Consider the following 23,673-nt stretch of genomic DNA (forward strand, 5'->3'; position numbering starts at 1 on the left):
AATTTATAAAACATCAATTTTCTTGATTCTATTCAAACACAAACTTCTCAGAAGTCTAATGATAAAATGAATGCTGTCAAAGTTACAAACTTTTGCCCTTCTGAAGACACCATTTAGAACATGAAAGACATAAACTGAGAGAAGACATTTGCAAATTATAGTCAGGTAAAACACCTGTATGTGGACTATATGCTACTAAAGCTCAACATCCTAACCAAAAGATAGGCAAATCACTTCAACTAACTGAAAACACACACATTGCAAGTAAGCATGTCTATAGTTCAGGGGAAAGGGATAAACTGCCATCATTGTAGACTTACTCATTGGCTTACCTTCTTACTCCAATACAATTAGACATTCATTTACCTTGCTTTAAGTGTGTTTAATTTCTAACCAATGAGACTCTTCTATAAAGAAGAATGCCATTAATAAGGGAAAGAGAATGATAAACTACAAAAGCAGATTATATGCTGAAACCTAATAAGATAAATGGATTCAAGTAAGGATAAATTTTACAACCCAACACATCTACATAAATGAACATAATAATCAAAATGTTGCCTTATAGATTTGCTACTGTCAAGAAAAGACCGTATTTTGAAGATATTGTATGGATACATCCTTTCTTATCCCACAGGTAAATTTAGTGTCATTAACAATAAACAACATGGTGCTCCCCAAAGTGACAATGTGAAGTTCACAGCAATATTCATAAAGCATCCTTGCCAACAATGTCAACCTGCATAAAACAAAGTTTTTATGCTGGACTCAGTTTATTGAAATACAAATGATAAACGGGATCACTCTATATCGGGTGAGTATAAAATAACTAAAGTCACCACCCAAACCTTTACTGAATCCTGCTTTATAGATATTAGCTATTAATAAGACCTTAAGGATAATTAAGAAAATTTTAACTGCTTTCTCTTTGTTTCCCCCTCATCTTTTTTTTTTACTACTTTCCTTTGTGAATATATGTATATATATATATGTACGTACCTGTTTGTATGGGTACACAATGTGTGCATGTGCCATGTAAAAGACAGAGGTCAGCTTCAGGTATTACTCCTTAGATGCTGCCCACCTTGTTTTTTTGAGACAAGCTCTCTCCCTGGTCTGGAGTTGGCCAATTAGGTGATATTAGCTTGCTAGGGAGCTCCAGGGTTCTATCTGTCTCAACCTATAGATGTGTGCCACAATTTTCAGTGGGTTCTAGGGAATCAAAGTCAGGTCTTTATGCTTCATAGCAAGCACTTTACCAAGTCACCTACCCATATGACAGGGATAATGAGGTATAAAGAGCACTAACTTAGACATATAACAAAATTAAAATATGGGTTCAAGCTGTAATGCTATGTGAAACTTACTAAAGTGATTTGCTAGTGTACTTAGACAATGTGTATAGTCATGCACATATAATACATGAACACACATTCATGCTTACACACACATGCATGAATGCACACATGTGCATACACAGATATTCACAAAAAGATCTGTGGACTCTAATTGCTAAGTATATAAATACTCTTACACATTTGTCCAACTTTTCTTCAGATTCCTTAATTTAAAGGTACAAAAAGATCCTCTCAAGGACACAGAAAGTAAGAAATGTAAAGAAGATAGACAAGAAGACTTGGAGAAACAGAAAACGCTCTGTAGGTAGCAGCAGTGTAAGCCAAGGAGCACTCTCATGCACATGTGTAGTTCTTAAGAGGACTACAGGGTGGGAATACTGGATGACTCAGGAAACTGGAGTCACATCAATACCCAGCCATTTGTTCAAGAAGTTCAAAAATAACACTTCTCACTCTACAATTCATACATGAAAATTATTCTCACATAAGGAAATAAAAGACAAAGTATGGCAAAATTTTAATTTTCCCTAAGAAAAGGTAGATATACACAAAAATCTTTAAAAATTATAGCATAAATATATTGTTAGAGATGGAGATATAAAAGTCAGACATGATGATACACACTTTGCAATCCCAGCACTCAGAAAGTGTTGGCAGAAGAATTTAAGGCCAGCCTGGGGTACACAGAAAAGTCTGGCTGGCCTGGGTTAGACGAAACTATCTGACCAAACTGAATGAAGTGGAGAAGCAGGGAGGATGGGCAAGAAAGAGACAGACAGAAAGACAGACAGTCTGCCTAAGTAGTGTCTGTAAGAGCTCAAGGTACAGGTTAGGAGGAGTGCACAAAAAAAAAAAAAATGCAGCCTTATTTGGCTTTTGAGATATATATTTAAATCTACCAACATTTCATAAAATATATGAATATAATATACTAGTAATAATTATATATTGTTCAACCATAGTATACCATGCATTTGTCTACTCTGTGGATTGTTTATTATAAATATACAGAGCACCACATGTATAAAATAGTACTCAGAGGAAACATAAAACATTTAAAGTATATTAAAACAGACATTTGAACTAGTAACAACTAACAGCAAAAAAGTAATGTCCTCCTTTCTCTACTTTTATAAAGATATAGTTTACAGTTACATAATTTTTGAAACTCTTAAAACTTGTGTCACATAAAATAACCACTTACACATGTCTTTAGCATTAGCATATGTTAAAATGCAATAAGCACAGAAGCATAAAAGTTAAATATGAAATTTATGTAAAGGAACACAAGGACAAGTAAACATTAATTAAATGTGACTATAAGAAAATTTATTATATTTATCTAATTGCATAACATTTTTTCAGGTAACATGCTGGTTTAAAGACTGAGATCTGGAGTTAGATTGGTAATCAATGTTATAACCTCATGTCCACCACTGATTTTACTGTATAAGCTTGGACAAATTACTTAATAATGTCTCCATAACCAAGATTATTGTCTTCTGCCAGAATCCATAAAACAGTAAAATACAAACTTAGCATGGGGTAAAAATCATAACCAAAGCCTACCTAGTAAAATCTAAGTTTACCCACACTGCATTAAATATAAATGGTCTAAATTCCTACCTCACAAATGCAAAGACTGTCAGAATGAACATTAAAAAAAAAAAATCAATCACAGTTCAACTAAATTCTACTTGTAAAGAAAGTCACTAAAATATATAGAAAATGTGACAATAAAAGGAAGAAAAACTATAATATGCAGTTGGCATAAGAGAACTGTTGGCAGTTATATTAGTATTATACAAACAATATAAGAAATAAAAACAAGAGGTACTTTTAAAAATAATCCAAGAGAAAAAAATAAAAATTTGAAAATGCATGTGAACCTAAAAGCAGAACCTAAAAAATGTGTTAAAGTTACAGAACTGAGGAGATATAAATAACTATATGATTTCAAATCTCATCTCAGAGAATTATAACCCAACCCCAAAGAAAATCAGCAAAGACAGGGAATACTCAAAACTATACAGATCAACCTAGGCTTCTTGACACTTAGAGAACTCTATACATAGCAACTGTAGAATACACAGTGCACATGCATTAGAAAGGTAGAATTCCTATATCTCATTAAAATGAGTAAAAACAAAAAGACTCACAATGCTGATATCAGTGAGACTGTGAAGCTACAGAACCCTTATAGAATCCCGTTAAAGTACAATGGTATAATCACTATGAAAAACAGGTTTGTAGTTTCTTCCATTTAAACCTGCACTTACTCTATCTCAAATTTCTACTCTCATTTATCCACCCAACAAAAATAAAAACATATGTCAGAAAGGGCTTCCATAAATATATTTCTTGATATGTTACTTATGATATCAATGAACTAGGAAACAACTCAAATAACTACTTTCAAATGAGTAGGCAACCAAGGAGGAATACAATTCAACATTTAAAAAATAATTACTGATTACTGAATGGTTCAGATGCATCTTAAAAAACATGCTGAGCAAAGATGAATGAGGAAACTTTCAGCCAAACTGCATTAACAGAAAAGTCTCTGAAACAGCTTGAAACAGTCTGTGGCGACAGAAACCAGGATTTGTGTTCATGGTGTGAACTGCGGAATATCTGACTATAAGGAGGACAGCTGGGGTAATACAAATGTTTTCTCCCTTCCTTGGGATAGGGGTTGAGCTCAAGTATTCATTTTTTAAAACAGGTATCAGCAAACTGTGGCTATTGGGCTAAACCCAGATTATGAATAGTTTTGCATGATCAACAAATTAATAGTTTCATATTTTTAGTCAGCTGAAAAATAAAAAAGAATATCCACAGAACCTATGTATAGCCTTAAAATATTTGCTAACTGGACCTTTACAGAAAAATCTTACTATGCCAGGTCGGTATTCACAGCACTATATAGTGTGTTCCTTAGTATCTGAGGATTGGTTCAGGGACCAAAATATGTGGAAGTTCAAGTCTCTTACATAACATGACACAGTATCTTCATATAATCTACATATATCTTCCTGTATTCTTCAAATAATCTGTGTAATGTGTAATACCCTCCACAATATAAATGCTATATAAAAATACGATACTGAGTTGTTGACGGAAATCATTAATTTGTTCTAGCCATGTGGAATCCATGGAAATGAAAGCTAACTACATGTAAAAATCACTATTGATTACTGTACACGGATTCAGCCTTGTTAGATTAATTCTAATGGAAACTTTCCACCTGTGTTTGAACAGCTCATTTTGGCAAGAGCAGATCCAATTCATCCAGTCATTTTCCAGATGAGATGGCTTACCCAAATCCACATAGCTTTGTAGCATGTGCTTTTAGTATATTCTTTTTTGTTACTTTTGAGCCCAGGCCCCATTATATCTGCTCATGTTGGCCTTAAATTCATGATCGTCTCACCTCAGCTCCAGAGCAGGTAAGGTTTCAGGTATACCCCATCTCATCTCACTACACTTCACTCTTGACTACGTCTGTGTGATCTCATGCCAGGGCATTTTAGCTGATTTAAAAGAATCACTTTTAAGGTCTCTTTCACTGACTATAATTGACACTGGTTAAAACCATAGTATTTTAGCACTTAAAAGATTTATTAGGTAACTCACATGTCTCCCCTGCTCACATGCTCTTGATTCTTGTCTGTTATCTAGTAAGGACACCTCGTTTTGACTTATATCCCTATGTAAACAGCCCGATACTTTTTTTTTTTTTTTTTTTTTTTTTTTTTTTTTTCAGAGCTGGGGCTGAACCCAGGGCCTTGCACTTGCTAGGCAAGCGCTCTACCACTGAGCTAAATCCCCAACCCCAACAGCCCGATATTTTCTTAATCACATCTTTGAACATGATTACATTCTAACATTGGGACCTATACACATGAACTGGGCATTTGGGTACAAACTAGGTCAGAACAAATCTCTTAATTTGGTTTTCTTCCATCAACGTGTCTTAACATATCAATAGTGGCTTTTCCCTCCATAACCTGATGGAAATACATCAGGGGTGTGTTAGTGATCTAAGGTGCAGATCCAAATGTTCTAGGTGGCTTTCAATACTGTTGTAGGTATCATCTATGCAAAGTGTTATACATGGACTTGAGACACATGTTTCTACTCTCTAAAATTCACTATTTAGAAAGAAGTCCTGTTCTGAGTTTAAGAGAAATGATATAAAGTGGTAGGAAGCCATCCAGATGGAGTCAGCTATCACATACTATGGTTTATAATCCTGACATGAAAATCAGGCTTAAAGGAGCTTGAATTTTGAGCTGTGATATGAAGATGCACATGACTGATGTTGGCAGCACACTGATAGCACTACTCTCATGAGTTTACCTGTTAAGCTCCTCCAGACACAAGCGCAGTGTTTCATAGGTCGTCAGAGCAATTTCACATTTCCTTTGCTTTAAACGAGTCAGCTCATTGTCCTTTTTGCTACCATGTAAAACAGTAACTCTGAAATATCCCCAGGTATCCAATTCATCCTTCCAGTTGTAGAGGACAGAGAGAGGAGCAACTATTAAGAACATCTAAAAACAGGAAGAAAAGCATCCATGTTTTTAATAAGAACTCCAACCTAAAGTGGTACAATATCAATAGTTCATTCCTTGATTTTGATGCTATAAGTAAGTAATACAAATACAAAATACAAATGATTGGTTTGCTGAATGTGGACAAAAAAAGATCCTCAAAAATTATCTTTGCGTAATAAGTTTTTTGTTAGAACAAAGAAGATAACCCACAAACAGGAACAGTTACGTTTCATTTCTATTTTTAAAGGCACTGAAGAGAAAAGTAACTCTCTGAGAGGAGAACAGTAGCATTAGGATCCCAACAATAGAGTTATACAAAGAAAATGGGCAGCACCCTTCGCTGAACAGTCTTCTGGGGCTGCTTTCTTATCTTCCCTACTCCCCTTTTCTCAGACTCTCTCAGTCGAAGGCATGAAAAAGTGGAAAACTAGAGCAAGTAGAGAGCCTCCACCTAGGTTTCTGTTAGTCACTTTACCTGTTTATTTCCACATACCCTGCCTTCCCACCTGTGACTACAGATTAACTGTTTATGTTCTTCAAAGACAGCAAGGTTTGATTTTACTCAGTGGTTCCCATCTGTCTTTCTATCAATCTAGAATCAACATGGTAAACTGGCCCTAGCCTTCCCCACACGCCAGCTTTATTTTTATAAAGGACTACTTTTATCAACTGGCATAATTTCCAAAACAAAACAAAAATCAAACTGAAACAAGATAGAGCATGTTTTCTCCACTGCACATCTTTGGCTACCAGGCTCTCCCTTCAGAGCTCTGTTCTCAAGACTTATCCACACTTATTACCTCTACCCCCTGTTCTCTACTGAACTTCTAGCCATTTGGAAATAAGCTACAGTCTGAATATGAAATGGTCCCCAAAGGCATGTGTGGTAAAGACTTGGTTTCTGGGGAGATGGTGGGACTTTAAAAGACAGTGCCCTGTGAAGGGAAATTGAACTATTGGGACACAGTTCAATGACCTAGGAGAACATCTCTCCTATCTTTTTCACTTTGTCCTCCATGAAGTGAGCAGCTTCCTCTGCCATATATTCCTATCATGCACTGCCTCGCCACAGGCTGTAAAGTCAAGAAGACAATAGATCATGAACCAAAACCTCTAAAACTAAAAGCCAAAATAAACTTTTTTAAAGTAACTTATCTCAAGTAATTTATTAAAGTAACAGAAAGCTGATTAATTTAGCTTTCAACTAGAGCAATCTAGTTTTCACAGTGGTGCTCGGATGCTCTACTTTTATTTTTTAACCCTGAATATCTCTCTCATCAACTACTTAAAACTTTTTATGTTTTTATTTTTCTTTGTGACCAATACTCCTAGGTCATTACATATACGAGAATTATTAGTACATTTTTCTAAAGGTTTATACTTGCCCACTCCCAAGAGATGAAGCAATAAAGCATACTATAAAATAAAAAGTTTTGTATAATGTTTCATCAGGCCACTTATGACCTATAAGAAACAATAATGTGACCATGTTTATAAAGAGAAAGAAGAAAACAAAGTCTAGCTGTAGCTAACTCCTTATCCCCATCCATCAAGCACAGGAGCACCTTCTTCCCATCTTGCTTCACTTCAAATAGCTTTTGCTATTATAGTTTACCTTACAATTTCATTTTTCTCCTACCTTCGAATACAAAGTCAAGGCTCAAAATGCTATGTCCAATTGTGATGCCTCTCTTTGAATTTTGTATAAGATGAAAATCGTGGGTACAAACTCCATCTGTGTCACCAGTAGTTCCTACCCTTACAACTGCAGTGCTAAGGATTTAACCCACACTTGTCACTCCAGAAGTTGATGAGATGTATACATAAGGATTTTCACAGTAGCATCACCATTTGCAATGCAACCCACCATAACTGATCTTTTTTAAACCTGCTTGGCTCCTTATTTTTCCTTCCTAGTGTTTATGTTTTGTTTAGCCTTAACTATCAATTTGACATAGCCTAGAGTCATCTAAGAAGAGAAGCCTTAATTGAGGAATTTTCTAGATCAAACTGTTCTATGGGAATGTCTGTGGGAGCTGTCTTTATTAATTTATGTGGACAGTCCTAGCCTACTGTGGGCTGTAGCATCTCTAGGTAAGCTATCCTGGGTTGTATAAGAAAGCTAGCTAAGCATGAACCTGCAAGCGTGAGAGAATGAGCCAGGAAGCAGTGTTACTCCATGGTTCCTGTCTTCAGCTTCCCACTGTGAATTCCTGGCCTTCAGTACTAGACTATGAGCTGGAAGTGTAGAGCAAATAAACCTTTTCTTCTCCACGTTATATCTGACAAGTCTCTTATCTGACTAGTCTTTTACCCAGCAACAGAAAGGAAACAAACTTTCCAACTGTTTCAGCTATACAAGTTATATCTAACCAGTCTCTTATCTGACTAGTCTTTTACCCAGCAACAGAGAGGAAACAAACTTTCCAACTGTTTCAGCTATATAAGAGCTTAAAGGGTGGCAAATGTAAGTAAAGTAACAAAAGGAACTTTTGTTCAGTACCAGATCTTTCTTACACTGGTATTGTAACTGATAGAACAAAATTCTTTAATTTTTCAATTTTAATTTTCTCTGTGGGTGGTGCAAGTATACACGTAATGATAGGACAAAGATTGACTTTGGATGTCTTCCTGTCTATTCCCCACAGGGAGACCAACAGAATCAACTAACCTAGATCCTTGGATCTCTCAAGACTGAACCACCAACCAAAGAAAATATAAAAGCTGTTCCTAGGCCTCCATACACGTATATAACAGATGTGCAGCTCCATCTTCATGTGCATCCTGAACATCTGGAGCAGGGGCTATCCCAAAAGACTTTGCCCTATGTGGGATGTGTTCTTCTAGCTGGGCTCTTTGTCTTGCCTCAATGGGAGAGGAAGCACCTAACCTCACAGAGACATGAAGCCTGGGTGTGGGATATCCAGGGGGGCCCAACCGCTCAGAGGAGAAGGGGAGAGGGTCTGGGGTTGGGGGAAGGATTGTGGGACAGGTGACTGGGAGGGGTCCAGTGAGCAGGATGTAGAGTGAATAATAAATAAAAAGAAAGAAAAGAAGGAAGGAGGATGGAAGGAAGGAAGGAAGGAAGGGAGGAAGGAAGGAAGGAAGGAAGGGAGGAAGGAAGGAAGGAAGGAAGGAAGGAGGGAGGGAGGGAAGGAAAGCAGGCAGGCAGGCAGGCAGGCAGGCAGACAAACAAGCATGCTTTTGGCTAAGCTGGCTGGCTGGCTGGCATGCTGGGATCTGCTTGTCTGTTTCCCAGAACTGACATTACTTTTCTACACAGGTACTAGGGGTATGAATTCATGTTATCATCACAGCAAGTACTTAACCCACTGGTCTATCTCTCTACCAACCTCCCTTTTATTAAACATTCTTCTTAGAATCTCCAAAGTTTGATCTTACAAGATGATATTTTTAATTAACTTACTATGATTTATTTCATAAAGACCAAGTTACAGTATAAACTTAGCCTAAATTTAATGAATCATTCCAAAAAGCAGCACGTGAAATGCATGATTTGTGTTTTTTCCTTTAGGAATTCATTGGCACTTATATTTCATGCATTCCTTAAAGACTTATTCATACCTGAAAAGTTTCAGAATGTATATAAAACAATCTTCTCACACATACATACAGCCCTAGTTCAAACTACTACTGCTTAATTTGTAACATTTAATTCATTCATTGTTTATTTTTCAAGGAGATTGAAATCAGATTTTCCAGGTTCTGTTTTAATTTTGGCATTATCTTTATCTTTATTTCATTTATTCTCTTTTCCACAAAACTTCTTTCAAAAATGTATGCTACTTCAAACAAACTCTCTGAAAACATACATGCACTGCTGCCAAGCAAACGAAGAGCAAATATGAAAACCAATCTGTAACAGAGTTGGGCTGCCTGGAAAGGACTCCAGGCAGAGTAAACAGTTCAGGAAGGCGGCAGTGAGTACAACATCCCCATCCCTCATAGAACAGAGAAGACCACACTGTACCTATGAGAAAGAAATCACAAAACAAACAGCCATAGAAACAATAAGAGAATCCAACAGACTGAAGCAGTTGGAAGGACTGGATCAATAAAAGGGATTTTAAGAAAAAATTAGTGGAATCAGTCTATTGTCAAAAAAGTTTACTCTGCCACCAATATTTAGTGTCCCCTATTTAAAAAAAAGAGTACTCTGCATATTTTTAAATTAAGTAAAAAATCTACCAAATTTATGTTTCTATGTATATGTGCAATATATGCGTGCAGGTGCCTATAGAGACCAGAAGCATCCAATCCCCTAGAGCTGGAGTTATAAATGACTGTGAGCTGTGGATGATAGGAACCAAACCCTGGTCCTCTGCAAGAGCAGTACATTCTCCTAACTGTAGAGCCATCTCTCTAGCCCCTGGGCACATTTTTCAAAAGTGAACTTATTTGTTAGAATTCTACAGTAAATATTATGGCTTTGGGGGTGAGGGGATTTTAAAGATGGAATCTTAGGTACTTCAACAAAAAGAAATTTCCTTTCAATGGAGAAAAAATATCAATTCAGCATTGAACCATCATCTAAAATATGCAACAGAAAATAATTTTTAATTTTATAATTTATAATTATTTGGGTCAAGTTATAAGATAAAATTTTGAACTCAGAAGTCAAAAAATAATTTGTCAACTAAGTAATGAAACCAAACCGAAAGAGATTAATGAGAACCAACACAAATACAATATAAATGAACACCCTCAGCATAACCGAGAGTTCAATATGGATTTCTCAGAACTCAGTTGATGAAATAAACAAGAAAATCATCAGAAGAAGAGACACAGCTGCCACCTGTCCAGGTATGAGTTCCTTTTTGGAGACTGTCACTCACAGGAGGTCAGGATTCTTCACTACACTGCAGAAAGATTTTAGGATGAGAAAGCATGAAACAGAGTTGAAGTTTATTAAGAGAAGATTTTAGCCTAGGTTCAAGCATGGACTTTAACATAGAGAAAGGTATTTAGGAAAAGGACAGTACATATCCACATATGGACATGAACTTCTCAAGAGAGCTGAGCTTAAGTGCCTTAGCAGTAGCCATATAAGTAATTGGTGGATATGAGGTTTCTTTGTTAAGTAAATTCTAATACACACCCCCCCCCCAAACTGTTTTTCAGTAAATGACATCATAGAGTACTTCCTGAGACACACCAGACAGGTTTACAGGTGACAAGTGTTGAAGGAATACTTACTATACTGGGTCACAAGGTTTCCCCATACACAGAGTTTATAGTAGAGTTGGCATATCAAAAAAGAGTAAGGCAAATTCAAAGGTCTTTCACAACTGTAAACTTAGCTCTTATGCAAAATTTGTTATCTTGGTATTTTTATTTGTAATGTCCCTATCATCCAATCCTCAATGTAAATCTGCTAATTGTGCTGGAATTCTTGACATTCAGCACAATAAAGCATCAAAACATTAAAAATACTTTACATAAAAAACATAGTTATATTATTCTGTAAGAAAAAACACAGAGTTAAGTTGTTCCATCACTCTGTACCAAATAGTATAATCATCTGGAAATTTTAAGACTTCTCTTTTAAATAGTACTTGGGTAAAAAGAACAAAATCAGAGTTGCAGATATTTAGAGAAGAATAATGAAAACAGTACTACTTTCCAAAATTTTGGAACGGAGCTAAAGTAGTACTCAAAGAAACATTTACACATTAATAGAATTTATTAGAATATAGATAACACAAATTAATTAAATTATAGCTACAGAAGATCTAATAAAAGCAATGTACACTGTGGCAAAGGATTTCAGTACATATGCACACACACATAATTCAGTATACACAGAGAAAGAGAGAGAGAGAGAGAGAGAGAGAGAGAGAGAGAGAGAGAGAGAGAGCGCACGAGCGCAAGGAAGGGAAGAACTAGTGAAGGCTCCATTGTCAACTTTGTCAACCACACAGAGGATACGTTTCTCTTTTCCTACTCTCACTATTACTGGAGCATTCTGAAAACATTTAACTGTATTTATGTTTTAAATCACACTATTTCTCTTCGTTTTTCTCTTGCCAGTCTAGTTGTCATAAGTGGCATATAATGGCATATAAACTCTGTAGAACCATTTAGCACTATAGAACTGAATGAACTCAGAGCTAAAAGTAAGCTTAAGTCTTTGAAATATTTAAACACACTAAGGATCATCACCCTAGGATAAAACTGAATCTGAGACTCAGTAAGCATGGATGCTTTAAAATAGTAAGATAATTTAAAATAATAACAAAAATACCCAAAATCAGTACCTTTCTGAGGTCAGTGGAGCAAACCTGGACTTCTCAGTAATCTGATGACTGAGACTTATATGGAAGAAACTCTATCTTAGAACTTGAGGAATATAGTTCATTACACTTATAAAATAATAACTGTTTTCATCAAAAAACTCCCTCTTTACTCTTATCCAATTTTCTAGATACTGAGGCAGCATAAAAGCACATAAGGATCACTGGGGAGATGACTCAGTTGGTAAAGTACTTGCTGTGCAAACACGAGGAACTGAGTTCAATCCTCGGCAAACTGGGTGGGAGTGAACACCTGTAATGCCAGCAATGGGGAGGCAGAACCAAGAGATCCCTGGGGGCTCGCTGGCCAGCCAGTCGAGTTGGATCAGCAAGCTCCAGATTAAGTGAGAGACCCTGACTCACAAACTAAGGTGAAAAAGAAGACACCTGACAATCAGCCTCTGACCCTCGTTAGCATGTTCTTCTGCATACACGTGCACATGCAAGCATGTACACATAAAAAGAACATAAATGTAACACTCTATGATAATTTTATTGTTTTATTACAAATCTCTTATTTTGTGTACAATCACTCCACCCTGAACATGTCCAATCTTGTCTAACCTCGGCAGAGTTGGTCCTGATTAGCTACCCAGAGGGAAAAATCTTGTATTTCTATAAAAACTATATATATTTATGAACACATTTATGAGTCTCATTCACTGTCACAAGAGCAGAGGCAGAGAGAAGCATAATCTTCTGGTGTGAATATACAAAATATCCATGATGCACCTTTGCTACCAATATCTGTACTGCCTCTTCTTGTTCTTACACAAATTAGAAACAAATTAATGAAGGACTGAATTAACCTTACATACATATGCATGTAAATTCAACAAAATGAGTTGTGGAAATACAGTCGAGTAATAGATTGAAACTCCCAAGCAAGTTTAAGTTGAAATTCATCTTGCCATTCTTGAGAAATAATCTGACTTAACTAGCAGATGAAATTGGCAATCTTTCAAAAATAATATTTTTATGTCTAAACCCTTGTATTAAAATGTAAGATACATTACATTGTGTTTAAATGCTTCTGTGTTTGCAATGTGTGCTTTATAAGCTGAACACTTCTAGATATTCACCTTTCTGGCTGTAGAAGAAGGCTCCTTTTTCATACTTTTTAGTAAAAACTCTGGCATGTTATTTTCAATATCTTCACGAGTTCCCTTTTTATGCAAAACTGCAGCCAGAAATGAAATAACCTGAAAGAAAAAGGACTTTTTTTTATCACTATGTATAACTTTACTGGACAAGTAACACACTAGAGGCAAACAGTAGCACACTAATCACCAATCAGTAGCACACTAGAGGCAAAAGATGTTAGAGGAAACATAAAAACATTGGTACTTTCTTTCTTTCTTTCTTTCTTTTTTTTTTTTCAGAGCTGGGGACCGAACCCAGGGCCTTGAACTTGCTAGGCAAGTGCTCTACCACTGAGTTAAATCCCCAACCCCTGATACTTTCTTTGAATTAACAAGTAACACATCAAGCAACACATCAAACTCCACATCGACATCTCCTCTCAGGACAATTCTGCCCACTGATGAGTTCTTTCTTGATTCCATCATCTGAGAATTTCCATCACCTTAGTATTTGTTTCTGTATTTGTTTCTATCCATGGAAACTATCTCCTCAAAGCCTCTAGAATAAACTATACATTTTTTTCTTTTCTTGTAGAAAATAAATTCCTTCAAGGAAAAAGTATTTGCCTCACAAGTTTGTACCTTTGTTTATCTAATGAACAACAGAGGCTAATTTAAGATAGGCTAATACACTCATCAAAATATAGCACCTGAATAGCAGCTATTCTCCAAACATTAAGTGAGAAAGATTAAAATAAGAAAAGGATGCAAATCCCAACAATCAACTGCAAAGAGCACACAATCAATTAGATACTTGTTGATTCAAATGTTAGCTCTGGTTATTTGGCAACTACGAGAACTTCAACAAGGGAATTAAACTCCCTAAATAGTTATCTGTAAAAATGACCAAAACAATATCAGCAGGGTTAAAGATGTGGGGTGAATATGTATGAGGTGGATATCCATATAGAAGGAAATAACTCATTACTTTAAAATAAATTATAAATTACAGAATTAGAAAAACTATAAAGGAAAGTTTGTATTTGGAGCTAAATAAAGGAGCTGGCAGTAAGTCTCATTTGAGCCCCCATGTAGCTTAGAACTCACTTCGTAGTCCCATCAAGGTGGCCTCAAACTTGAGCAACCTTCAACTTTTCCAGGTTGTTTACAAGTTACAAATTACAGATGTGACTGTAATTCCATATATTTTCTTGACAGTGCATACCTTATAAAAAAGTATTTTTTAATATGTAGATATCTATGATCTTAGTCACAAATGATAAAAGGAATGCTAATGAGATTTATTTGAAGAAATAAAAGTTGATCATTTAAGATAATATCTTAAGCCATAGGCTCATTAGTGATGAATATTAATTACTTGCCATGAAAAAGTTTAAAAATTAACAAAATCACAAATATGTACTTTATAAAATAAAACCGAGACATAAAATTGATTTAAAAGAGGCTAGAGTAAATAAGATCAGATTACCTACAAAACAACAACAATTAATTACAAAGTAATAAAAAACAATAAAGACACTATACAATAGAATACTTTCAAAGTAAAGTAGTAAGGACAATAACAATAATCTAGGTTTTTATACTTAGTAATAATATTCAAGAATGCAAAGTGAAGTTATTTTCAACTAAAACCAGCCAATGCATCACAAAAAGAACCACATGCTTGTAATATATGAAATATAAAAATATTTTTAATATAAAATATAAAAGTAGTATTTGTGAAAAACCATCTAAGCACAAGTACATGACTCTATGCAAAAGAGCAGTAGTACAAGCAAAATGTAAGAGCAAGAAAAATGGCAAACAGGCAGGAAAACAAGGTATACTGACTTAAAAATAAAACCAAACGACCTTTTGTTGGCATCAAATGACAAGAATTTAGGCTACAACTACTTTATCTAAATCAAGGTTAGGGCTAGGGGTAGTTATAGTTCCTAAGGTCCTTATTCTGTCCACAAAGAAAATAAATGCATGCTATATTTGATAAGTAGAAAACATTTATCATGAGCTCTATCTGGGGTAAGCACTAGGAAAAGGTAACTACCTACTCAACAAGCAGGATTCAAGGAAACGCAACACAATCTAACCAAAAGAAAAAAAAAAAAAAAAAAAAAAAAAAAAAAGAATGACATATAAATAAAAGTAAATAATAAAATCATAGCTCAATAGGACACTGTGTATAAGCAGACAGGACGCTCTACATAAAAAGTAAAGAAAGACTGGGCCAGCAAAAAGGCTCACCAGGTGAAAAGACTTGCCACCAAGACAGACTTCCTAAGTTAGATCTGATGCACATATGGTGGACAATGAACTCCAAAAAGTTGTCTGACCGTCACATGTGTTTGTATGTGCACAGACATACAGACAAACAGCACACGTACACATATTTTTAAAAGAATATCATAGATTCTTTTTCAAAGACAAGGACTGTCAGACACAACATATGTATGCCATGCAAAAAATAAAAGAGCAAGGACAGAGAAAGTTGTAATTAATTGAAAATTGAAAAAGACTGAAAATAAAACAGAAACCAAATAAAAATTGATGCAACTACATTAATATTAAATTTAAAAACAAAAAACAAGGGGTTGGGGATTTAGCTCAGTGGTAGAGGCCCTGGGTTCGGTACCCAGCTCCGAAAAAAAAAAGAAAAAAGAAAAAAACAAAACAAAATAAAACAAAAACAAAAGACTGAAGCAACCACATAGACAGCACATATCTACCCTTGACAAGGCAGGAACTGTGCTAGGGGCTGAGACAGTCTAGAGACTCCAATAACAGGCTGTTTTGGTTACTTAGTAACATGAAACCCAGCTGATGGGGGGGAAGAGGACAGAAGTGACAAGGAGACAGACTGAAAGTCCAGTTAAGAAAAAGACAGACAAACTGAAAGTTATTGAAGAATCCAGGGAGGGCTAAGGAGATGGCTCAGTGGACAAAGGCACATGCCTGATGACCTGAGCTCAGTTCCCTGGTACCCACACGGTAGAAAAACTGCCACAAGTCATCCTCTGTGGCACACGTGCATGAATGTGTGTGTGTGTGTGTGTGTGTGTGTGTGTGTGTGTGTGTGTGTGTGTGTGTGTGTGTGTGTATCCAGCCAGCTAGAGATGAATGGGATTAGCAGGAGCAAAGGAGACATCCAGTAACTCCAACCTAGAGTAGCTTGACTTTTCTTGAGAATACGCCTTAAGTGGAGAGGGAAATTAAAACCATGGAAATCACTCGACTTAGTGTGTTAATTAAAGTAATGCTTACTAGAATGTGCTACTATCCAAAGGGAAAAGGAGGATGTGAAGAATCATGCAGGTGGTTCATGGAGCAGGGACACAATGACACTCATCACTTCTACGATATTTTTGCTGGCCTAAGTCTGTCCAAAGCTGCATGACAAACAAAATTAGAGAAACAGTTTAGTCAGGCTGCTACTCCACAGCAAGGAGAAGGTGAATATTTGGAAAAAGTAAGGCCTGCTCTACCATAATCCATTGGCCCAGTACATGCCTATAAAAATCAGAATCAGGAGATCTATGACAAATTTAGAATGAAGATTTACAAAACTAATTTCAAAGAAAATAATCAGAAGGTGCTTTATTGTGGAACATTTACAAAACTGATTTCAGAAAAAAGTGAAATAAAAAATTAAGTCTGTCACATCTAGAATAATAAAAGGCCATGACCTTTTATTTCAGAGAGGGGTGGAGAAAAACCCAGTCAGGGAAAGCTTTGTTTTCACAGACATTCCTTTCTAAACTCTGCAAGCAAACACTTTTATAGACCATCTTTCCTCACATATAGTCACCTCATAATATAGAATAAATATGAAGCTGGGAAACAACACCTCAAAATTCAAACAAAAGACCTAGTTTCCCTCCAACCCCCACAAAAGTTTTTTTCATTAAAAAAAAAAAACCAACCACATTCCTTTTATTTTTCCTTTTTCTTCTTCTCATAGAACATAAGACACAGTACTTTGGAATCATACTTTTAAAAACAGTGCTAGTGTAGAGTGGGAGACTTTGGACTACTGCAGTAGGTGGACGTCTTCATTACACCCTGCCCCTCAAGGCTCACAGATTGAAGCTGAAGGAGAAATGGAAAGATTGTAAGAGGTCATGGACAACTTCAAGGAAATAGCATTGTCTAGCTGTAACAGGGCTGATATACACATGGACTCTGAAACTGCAACAGCATATAGAAGCCCTACACAAGTTCATGCCAATGGAAGTAGGCAGAGTCTCACTCCTAACCAATAAGCTATTTCCAAATAGCTGATCAAAGAGGGAAAATGGGTGTCACTTCAGTGGTGTGACATTGGATATATCAACCACACTCCAGGGCAGGCCTTATGCTCAAGAGTCGTTGACCAACGTAAAATGGATTCAATGGGTTTTCTTTGCTTTGTTTTTCTTTTGAGTGTGTGTGCTCGGTGGTTGGTTGATTCCTTGGTTTGTCTCTTTCTTTATTTCTTTGTTTCTTTCCTTTTTTAGGAGAAAAAGAAACTTGGGAAAGGGGGAAAATTTGAGAGGAGTTGGGAGAAGGGAAAGAATAAATTTAAATTTATAAATATACATTTTTAAAAAATGAAATTAAATGTCATTTTGAAAGGAGATTTAGCTCACTTCTCTTTACAAACCTCTAGTCCTGCAATATGAATTATAAACCACAATTTGTCTTTAAAATGCAAGGGCTATTTTGTTTCTGTTTTAAAGAATTTGGGGCTCTAGAAGTTAATTAAATTTTTACATTGTATAAAGCATTTTCTCTAAGTTGTTATTTCCCAAATACCAATGAAGTACTGAAGATAAAACAATGAGACACTGAGTCACTGTCCTCAATTTTGAAACTTTTCCATCTAGCTAGTGAGATAAACACAAATAAAAGCTTACAGTAACAGGTGCTATTACAGAGATTCACATAGTATATTCACACATACATGTGAGCTTATCTTTAATTATAAGGTAATTAATTTAAATACCTGTATTGTTTTTCCAAGTCCCATGTCGTCACCAAGAATACATCCTCTTCCCTTGATGTAGTGTCTGTAGAGAAACTGAGCTCCCTCCCTTTGGTAATCTCGCAAGTACCTATTAATAGTATAAGGAATTGAGTCTCCATCTTCTGATAATTGAAAACCACTAACCAATGATGGAATTTTTTGATCTGGGAAATAAGGTTTTTCTAAATCTTCATCATCAAATATAAGACTTCTGGAGTGGTCTTTAGTTGATTTTACTTCTTGAAGTCTCTGAAGAGGTATTTTCTTTTCTTGAAAATCTGGATACAGGACAACTGCAAAAGGCTCCCCATTTTCATCCACAGTAATAGATTTTATGCTTGCTTCACAAAGCTTTTTATTATCCAAAGAAGGAGCAAGACATCTTTCTCCTGGACACCACCTGTCTATAAAAAGGAAGAAAATTAATTTTTCAAGAAGCTTATGAAGTCACACCTTAGTTACTTACTGAGAAAAACACCAACATATTTTCCAAATAACTGAAACAAAATAGACCATATTTATTTTCGTAGAAGATTTTTCTAAAATATATTATCAGATGTTTTCCTATAATCACCAGCATAATCTATTTTCTGTAGTTTTTATCCTGGCTGTGTATCATTAATAGTATAATTGCCAGGCTTAAAAATATATTGCCAGGAGACTACCTCTGGAGGTTCCGATTAATGGATGTGAGCCAGGAACGTTTGTTTTCACTATTTGTTTATTACAACCAGAGCTGAAAGCTACTGATTTAAATAGTCTTGCTGACTCATGAACATTATACATATTCTCATTATATGATACAGTAAAAGAAATAGATTCAGTAAGGAGTAAGCTAAAATGTTCAGAACAGTACATTTTTGTGGCATGTGCTTTTTATGTTTACTCCATCCCTCCCTGGACACAGGGTAGATAACTAACTAAGGGAACCTCTTATTTAACTACAATGATGTCACAGTCATCACAGCTTGTACCTTTTGGGTTTAGAATACCTCAAGTAATAAGAGATGAGATTTAGGGGCAGAGAGATGGCTCTGAAGCTAAGCGTGTTTAAAGCTCATGGAGAAGACCAGATTTCAATTTCCAGTATTCACATGGTGGTTTACAACCATCCATAACTCAAATTCTAGGTTATCCAACATCCTCTTCTGATTTCCCTGCGTACCAGGCAGACATGTGATACACATATATATGTAGGCAAAACACTCATACACTTAAAATAAGTCTTTAAAAAGAGATGAATTCTAAGATCCTTTTGAAAGAGCCTGTCATTCACTGAATGATCTCTCTATGTATGAACTTATTCTTTGTTAACTGTCGAGACTTCTATTTTATTTTCTTTTTTTTTTTTTTTTTTTTTTTTTTCCGGAGGGGGGGCCCGAACCCAGGGCCTTGCGCTTGCCAGGCAAGCGCTCTACCACTGAGCTAAATCCCCAACCTTTTTTTTTTTTTTTTTTTTTTTTTTTTAAACATTTTTACGTTTATTTATTTTTGGTTCTTTTTTTTTTTGAGCTGGGGACCCGAACCTAGGGCCTTGCCTTCCCTAGGCAAGCACTCTACCACTGAGCTAAATCCCCAACCCCTCTATTTTATTTTTTTTCTATCCTGAAGACAAACACTATGAATGGAGAAAGGTCTTCTAAAATATGTTATTAAAAGCACATCTAAAGGGCAATAATAAAGGACACTAACTAAAAATATGTTTTCAAATGGAATTCCTCATTGTAAGGATCTAAGAAATATATTGCTATGTCTGTAAGGATAATGGAAATTATTTTTCTTACACACTCCACACTAACCCCACAAGACCGTTAATGACTTCCTGGGATCTTCCCGAAGAGCTCCAGTTAGAGCTTTATAACATTTACTGTTACAGTGATGGATGTATGCTGTCTTAAGCAAGAACAGCTCACTGTGACTCTTCAATTATTCCTCAAAAGCATTATTCGCACTAACTTTGCTGAGGTGGTCTTACCATAGTTATCCAAAATCATGAAAAAACATGTTCTCCTACTCTATACTTTTAGACCCAAACTGAGAACTATTATACTATTATGAAATTAACACTCTACTATACAGATAAAAAAGATGTGCAAGTCAAAGTATCTTCTTTCTAAAACAGTACAGGCTGAGCCTAAGCTAATGATGCCACTACAGTCATTCTTAACACATTATTTCTGTTTTAAACAATGCATCTCCTTACCTCAGATATACCCTCTCATTTTAAAGACCTAATTCCTTAATTTGACACTCAACATACATGTTTTAAATATCAATTGTTCATCAGACACTGTACCATATAATGGGTATAAAATGAAGAACACTGTCAAAAATGGTAGTGAGCAGTTTGCTGGCATCTTATTAACTAGGATCATTCACAGACAACTTTTCAAGGTAGCCTTTATACCTCTTTTTCTATTACTCCTACATGCATTCCACTGCAATCTTTTTTCTGGTTTTATATCAAAAACAAATCACAGCTGGGTGTGGTGGTGCAAATCTTTAATCCAAGCACTCAGGAGACAGAGGCAGATAGAACTCTGAGTTCTCTGAGTTAAAGGCTAGTTTGGACTAAGAACTATAGAGCAGAACAGTCAGGGCTACACAGAGAAACCCTATCTCAAAAAAATAAACAAATGAAAACAAACAAAAACTATCATTTTCCTCTATGCCAACATCTCTGGAAAGCAAGAGCTAGCAAACTTTTTCTACAGTCGACTACTAGTGATTGTTAAATTATAGTTTAGTGAGTACAGTCTCTTACTCTTTAAAGCAAAAAGCAGCCACAGACAATAACTAAATGAGCATGGCTGTATTCTAATAAAACTATTTTAAAAGGCAGCATCAGATTTGATTTAGTCAGTAGTTGGATTACTCTTCCCTAAGTATACGCTACCATCACTTTATCTTGAATCACTCACAACCAATCTACCTCTAGTCCACCTAATTTAGTAGATATCCTATTATTCTCTCAGTATTTTATGACCATAATAGCATTTACAATCTGTTTAAATATGTTTATTTGTTTTTGTCTGTTTTTTTTTCCACTAGAGATATTTCCTTTTCAAGAATGTGCCCCCAGGGGGATCATCAATAAATCAATCAATACATTAATGTAGATATGAAAAATGCCTAAAACATCAATGAACAAAACATACTATTCTTTTTTTCTTTTTTCTTTTTTCTTTTTTCCCAGAGCTGGGGACAGAACCCAGGGCCTTGCACTCGCTAGGCAAGCGCTCTACCACTGAGCTAAATCCCCAACCCCCAAAACATACTATTCTATACCCTTCTTCTCTCTCTATTCCTCTTACATACCTTCACTTGTACCATCAATTCATGAATATTAATTTAGTCCTATAGTTTGACTTATTGAAAAGCTTTATGTATCAGTAGTTTAAATGTATTTTAATGATTCTAAATGTCTAATTCTTTATCTACACATATTGGAATAATAAACCCTCTAATTAAAAAAAAAACATAAGCTGAATTTTTAAGTGAAAACAAATTATTGATCTAGTGAGATATATAGACCCTAAAAAACTCATAGGCATAAACATAATGGCAAAAGGTGCTTTTTACAAAAAGAAGAGAAAGGAGTGCTATAGGAAAGCACATTTCAGACAAGTTTCTCTGGTATGCCTGTATGTGAAAAACACCACTACAACATCTTTTATGAGCACCTTTGTACCTGAGTTTGGATAACTTCTAGAATCAAATAGATGAAGTTGGAGCCAGGAAAGATTCTGTTACTACAGAGATTGGAATTGCTGGACATGGAATGACTTCTCTGTGAAAGGTGGTACTGGTGTATTGTTCCTTATGATTGGGGTGCCTCCCTCAATTCCAAAGTGCCTTATTTGCTTGTTTCCAACATGGGAAACATACTTCCTCCTCAGAGCCTTTGAGTGGTCTGTTTTACCCATCAGCAATTTTCCCCCTAAAATACCAAAGTGACTAAATCTTCTAATAGATTCAACCGAGGAACAAGCATACCAGTCCCACCATCACCACTCTGAAGATTCACTGTTTGCCTTTACCAGTCAGATTCATAAAGACATTTCTATTTGTAGGTCCTTAATTACAACATGACCAATTTTCAGTCCAACGAGTCCAAGGTTGGTTTCTTACCCTGAAATTAGCACTGAATCCCTCCTTACTTTCATGAGATATCTTCCTCTAAGGAAAGGTAAGATTTATCACATGATTCCTGGGCATAGAACACTCAATTGTAAATCTGTTCTGTAAGGGCTGTCAGGTTGGCTCCACCGGTAAGCCAACTTGCTGCTAACATTGGTGACCTGGATTCCAGCCCTTGAGCTCATAAGAACTGATTTACCCAAAATGGTCTCTGACTCTCACATGCCTGGTTGAGTTAACTTTGTAATCTGTTACTGCAATCACTTTTATTAATAGAAGCTGGGGGAACTAATCTGCGTCCCTGATGGTTTGTATAACTACACCTTCAAAAGCTCTTGGTTACCTAGTAGAGTCAAAATTCTGCTTCAATACACCATGTAGTAAACTGAACTAAATAGGCCTTTGCACATCTACTTGGCAAATCCCTCCTATGGACTAGTAACTGGCAATACACAAAGACAAAAATGACATTTACTGAACTCCATGGACCAAAAGTGGAATCACTGGCATCGAATAGTCACCGAAAACCAATAATTCTCATTCATTTTACAGATGAGGAATCTGATCCCACTGCTCAGCAGAGGGATAGCACTACATCCTTTAGTCCCGGCTCCTAAGGCTGAATCACAAAGCCGAGGACTTCCCGCGGTGAAAGGGTTCGAAATCTTCCGCTGTCAATCACGGGAACCACGCGGAAACCGCTTCCGGAAGTGCCCTGAGGACGTGTGTCTGCGCAGAGGCGCGAGCTCGGAGCTCATACCTTTGCGGGAGTCTGCGCGGGGATGCGGGGCAGAGGCGTCCATCGGGTCAGGTGATGGCGCCCAGCAACCCCGCCGCTCTCAGCGGAGAGGAGGGCACAGCACGTGGGCCTGCTGCCCGACATTGCCCGCCCGGAGCGTCGGGCGCTGTGTGGGGCCTGACGCGGCGGCGTCACCTCAACCACCAAACAACGCTCGCCGGAGCCTATAAATCCCGCGAGAACGAGCGCCTTAGCGCTCCACCGCTCGCCTCCCTCCAGATATCGCGAGAAGACGGTCTAGCCTTTCAACGGGCGGAAGAGACTTCCTCTCCGGACGAGGTTGGCCAGGCGCAGGCCTCTAAAATCCAAATATCGCGAGACTTGGTATTGCAAGTCGCTGACATCGAACCTCTTCTGTAAGAGAATCCGCGACCTCAGGCGTGTGACATCCTCCTAGGACC

General features: G+C 36.5%; 1 protein-coding gene across 2 annotated transcripts in view; it reads right to left on the reverse strand.

Moving 5' to 3' along the window:
• The window catches only part of Ercc6l2 (ERCC excision repair 6 like 2), a 94,346-nt gene extending 70,875 nt beyond the window's left edge, over window positions 1-23,471 (reverse strand). The window contains exons 1-4 of one of the 2 annotated variants that reach the window (XM_032885275.1): window positions 23,234-23,465; window positions 18,313-18,737; window positions 13,314-13,433; window positions 5,721-5,914 (exon numbers count right to left, since the gene is read on the reverse strand). In XM_032885275.1, the coding sequence (XP_032741166.1) occupies window positions 5,721-5,914; window positions 13,314-13,433; window positions 18,313-18,737; window positions 23,234-23,276 (782 nt within the window). In that variant the 5' untranslated portion in view covers window positions 23,277-23,465. Of the gene's footprint in view, window positions 1-5,720; window positions 5,915-13,313; window positions 13,434-18,312; window positions 18,738-23,233 lie in introns of both variants that reach the window. The other variant, XM_032885276.1, reaches the window with a different exon arrangement.
• Window positions 23,472-23,673: the final 202 nt, after the last annotated feature.

Source organism: Rattus rattus, chromosome 14 (genome assembly GCF_011064425.1).
Source record: "Rattus rattus isolate New Zealand chromosome 14, Rrattus_CSIRO_v1, whole genome shotgun sequence".
Classification (NCBI taxonomy): domain Eukaryota; kingdom Metazoa; phylum Chordata; class Mammalia; order Rodentia; family Muridae; genus Rattus; species Rattus rattus.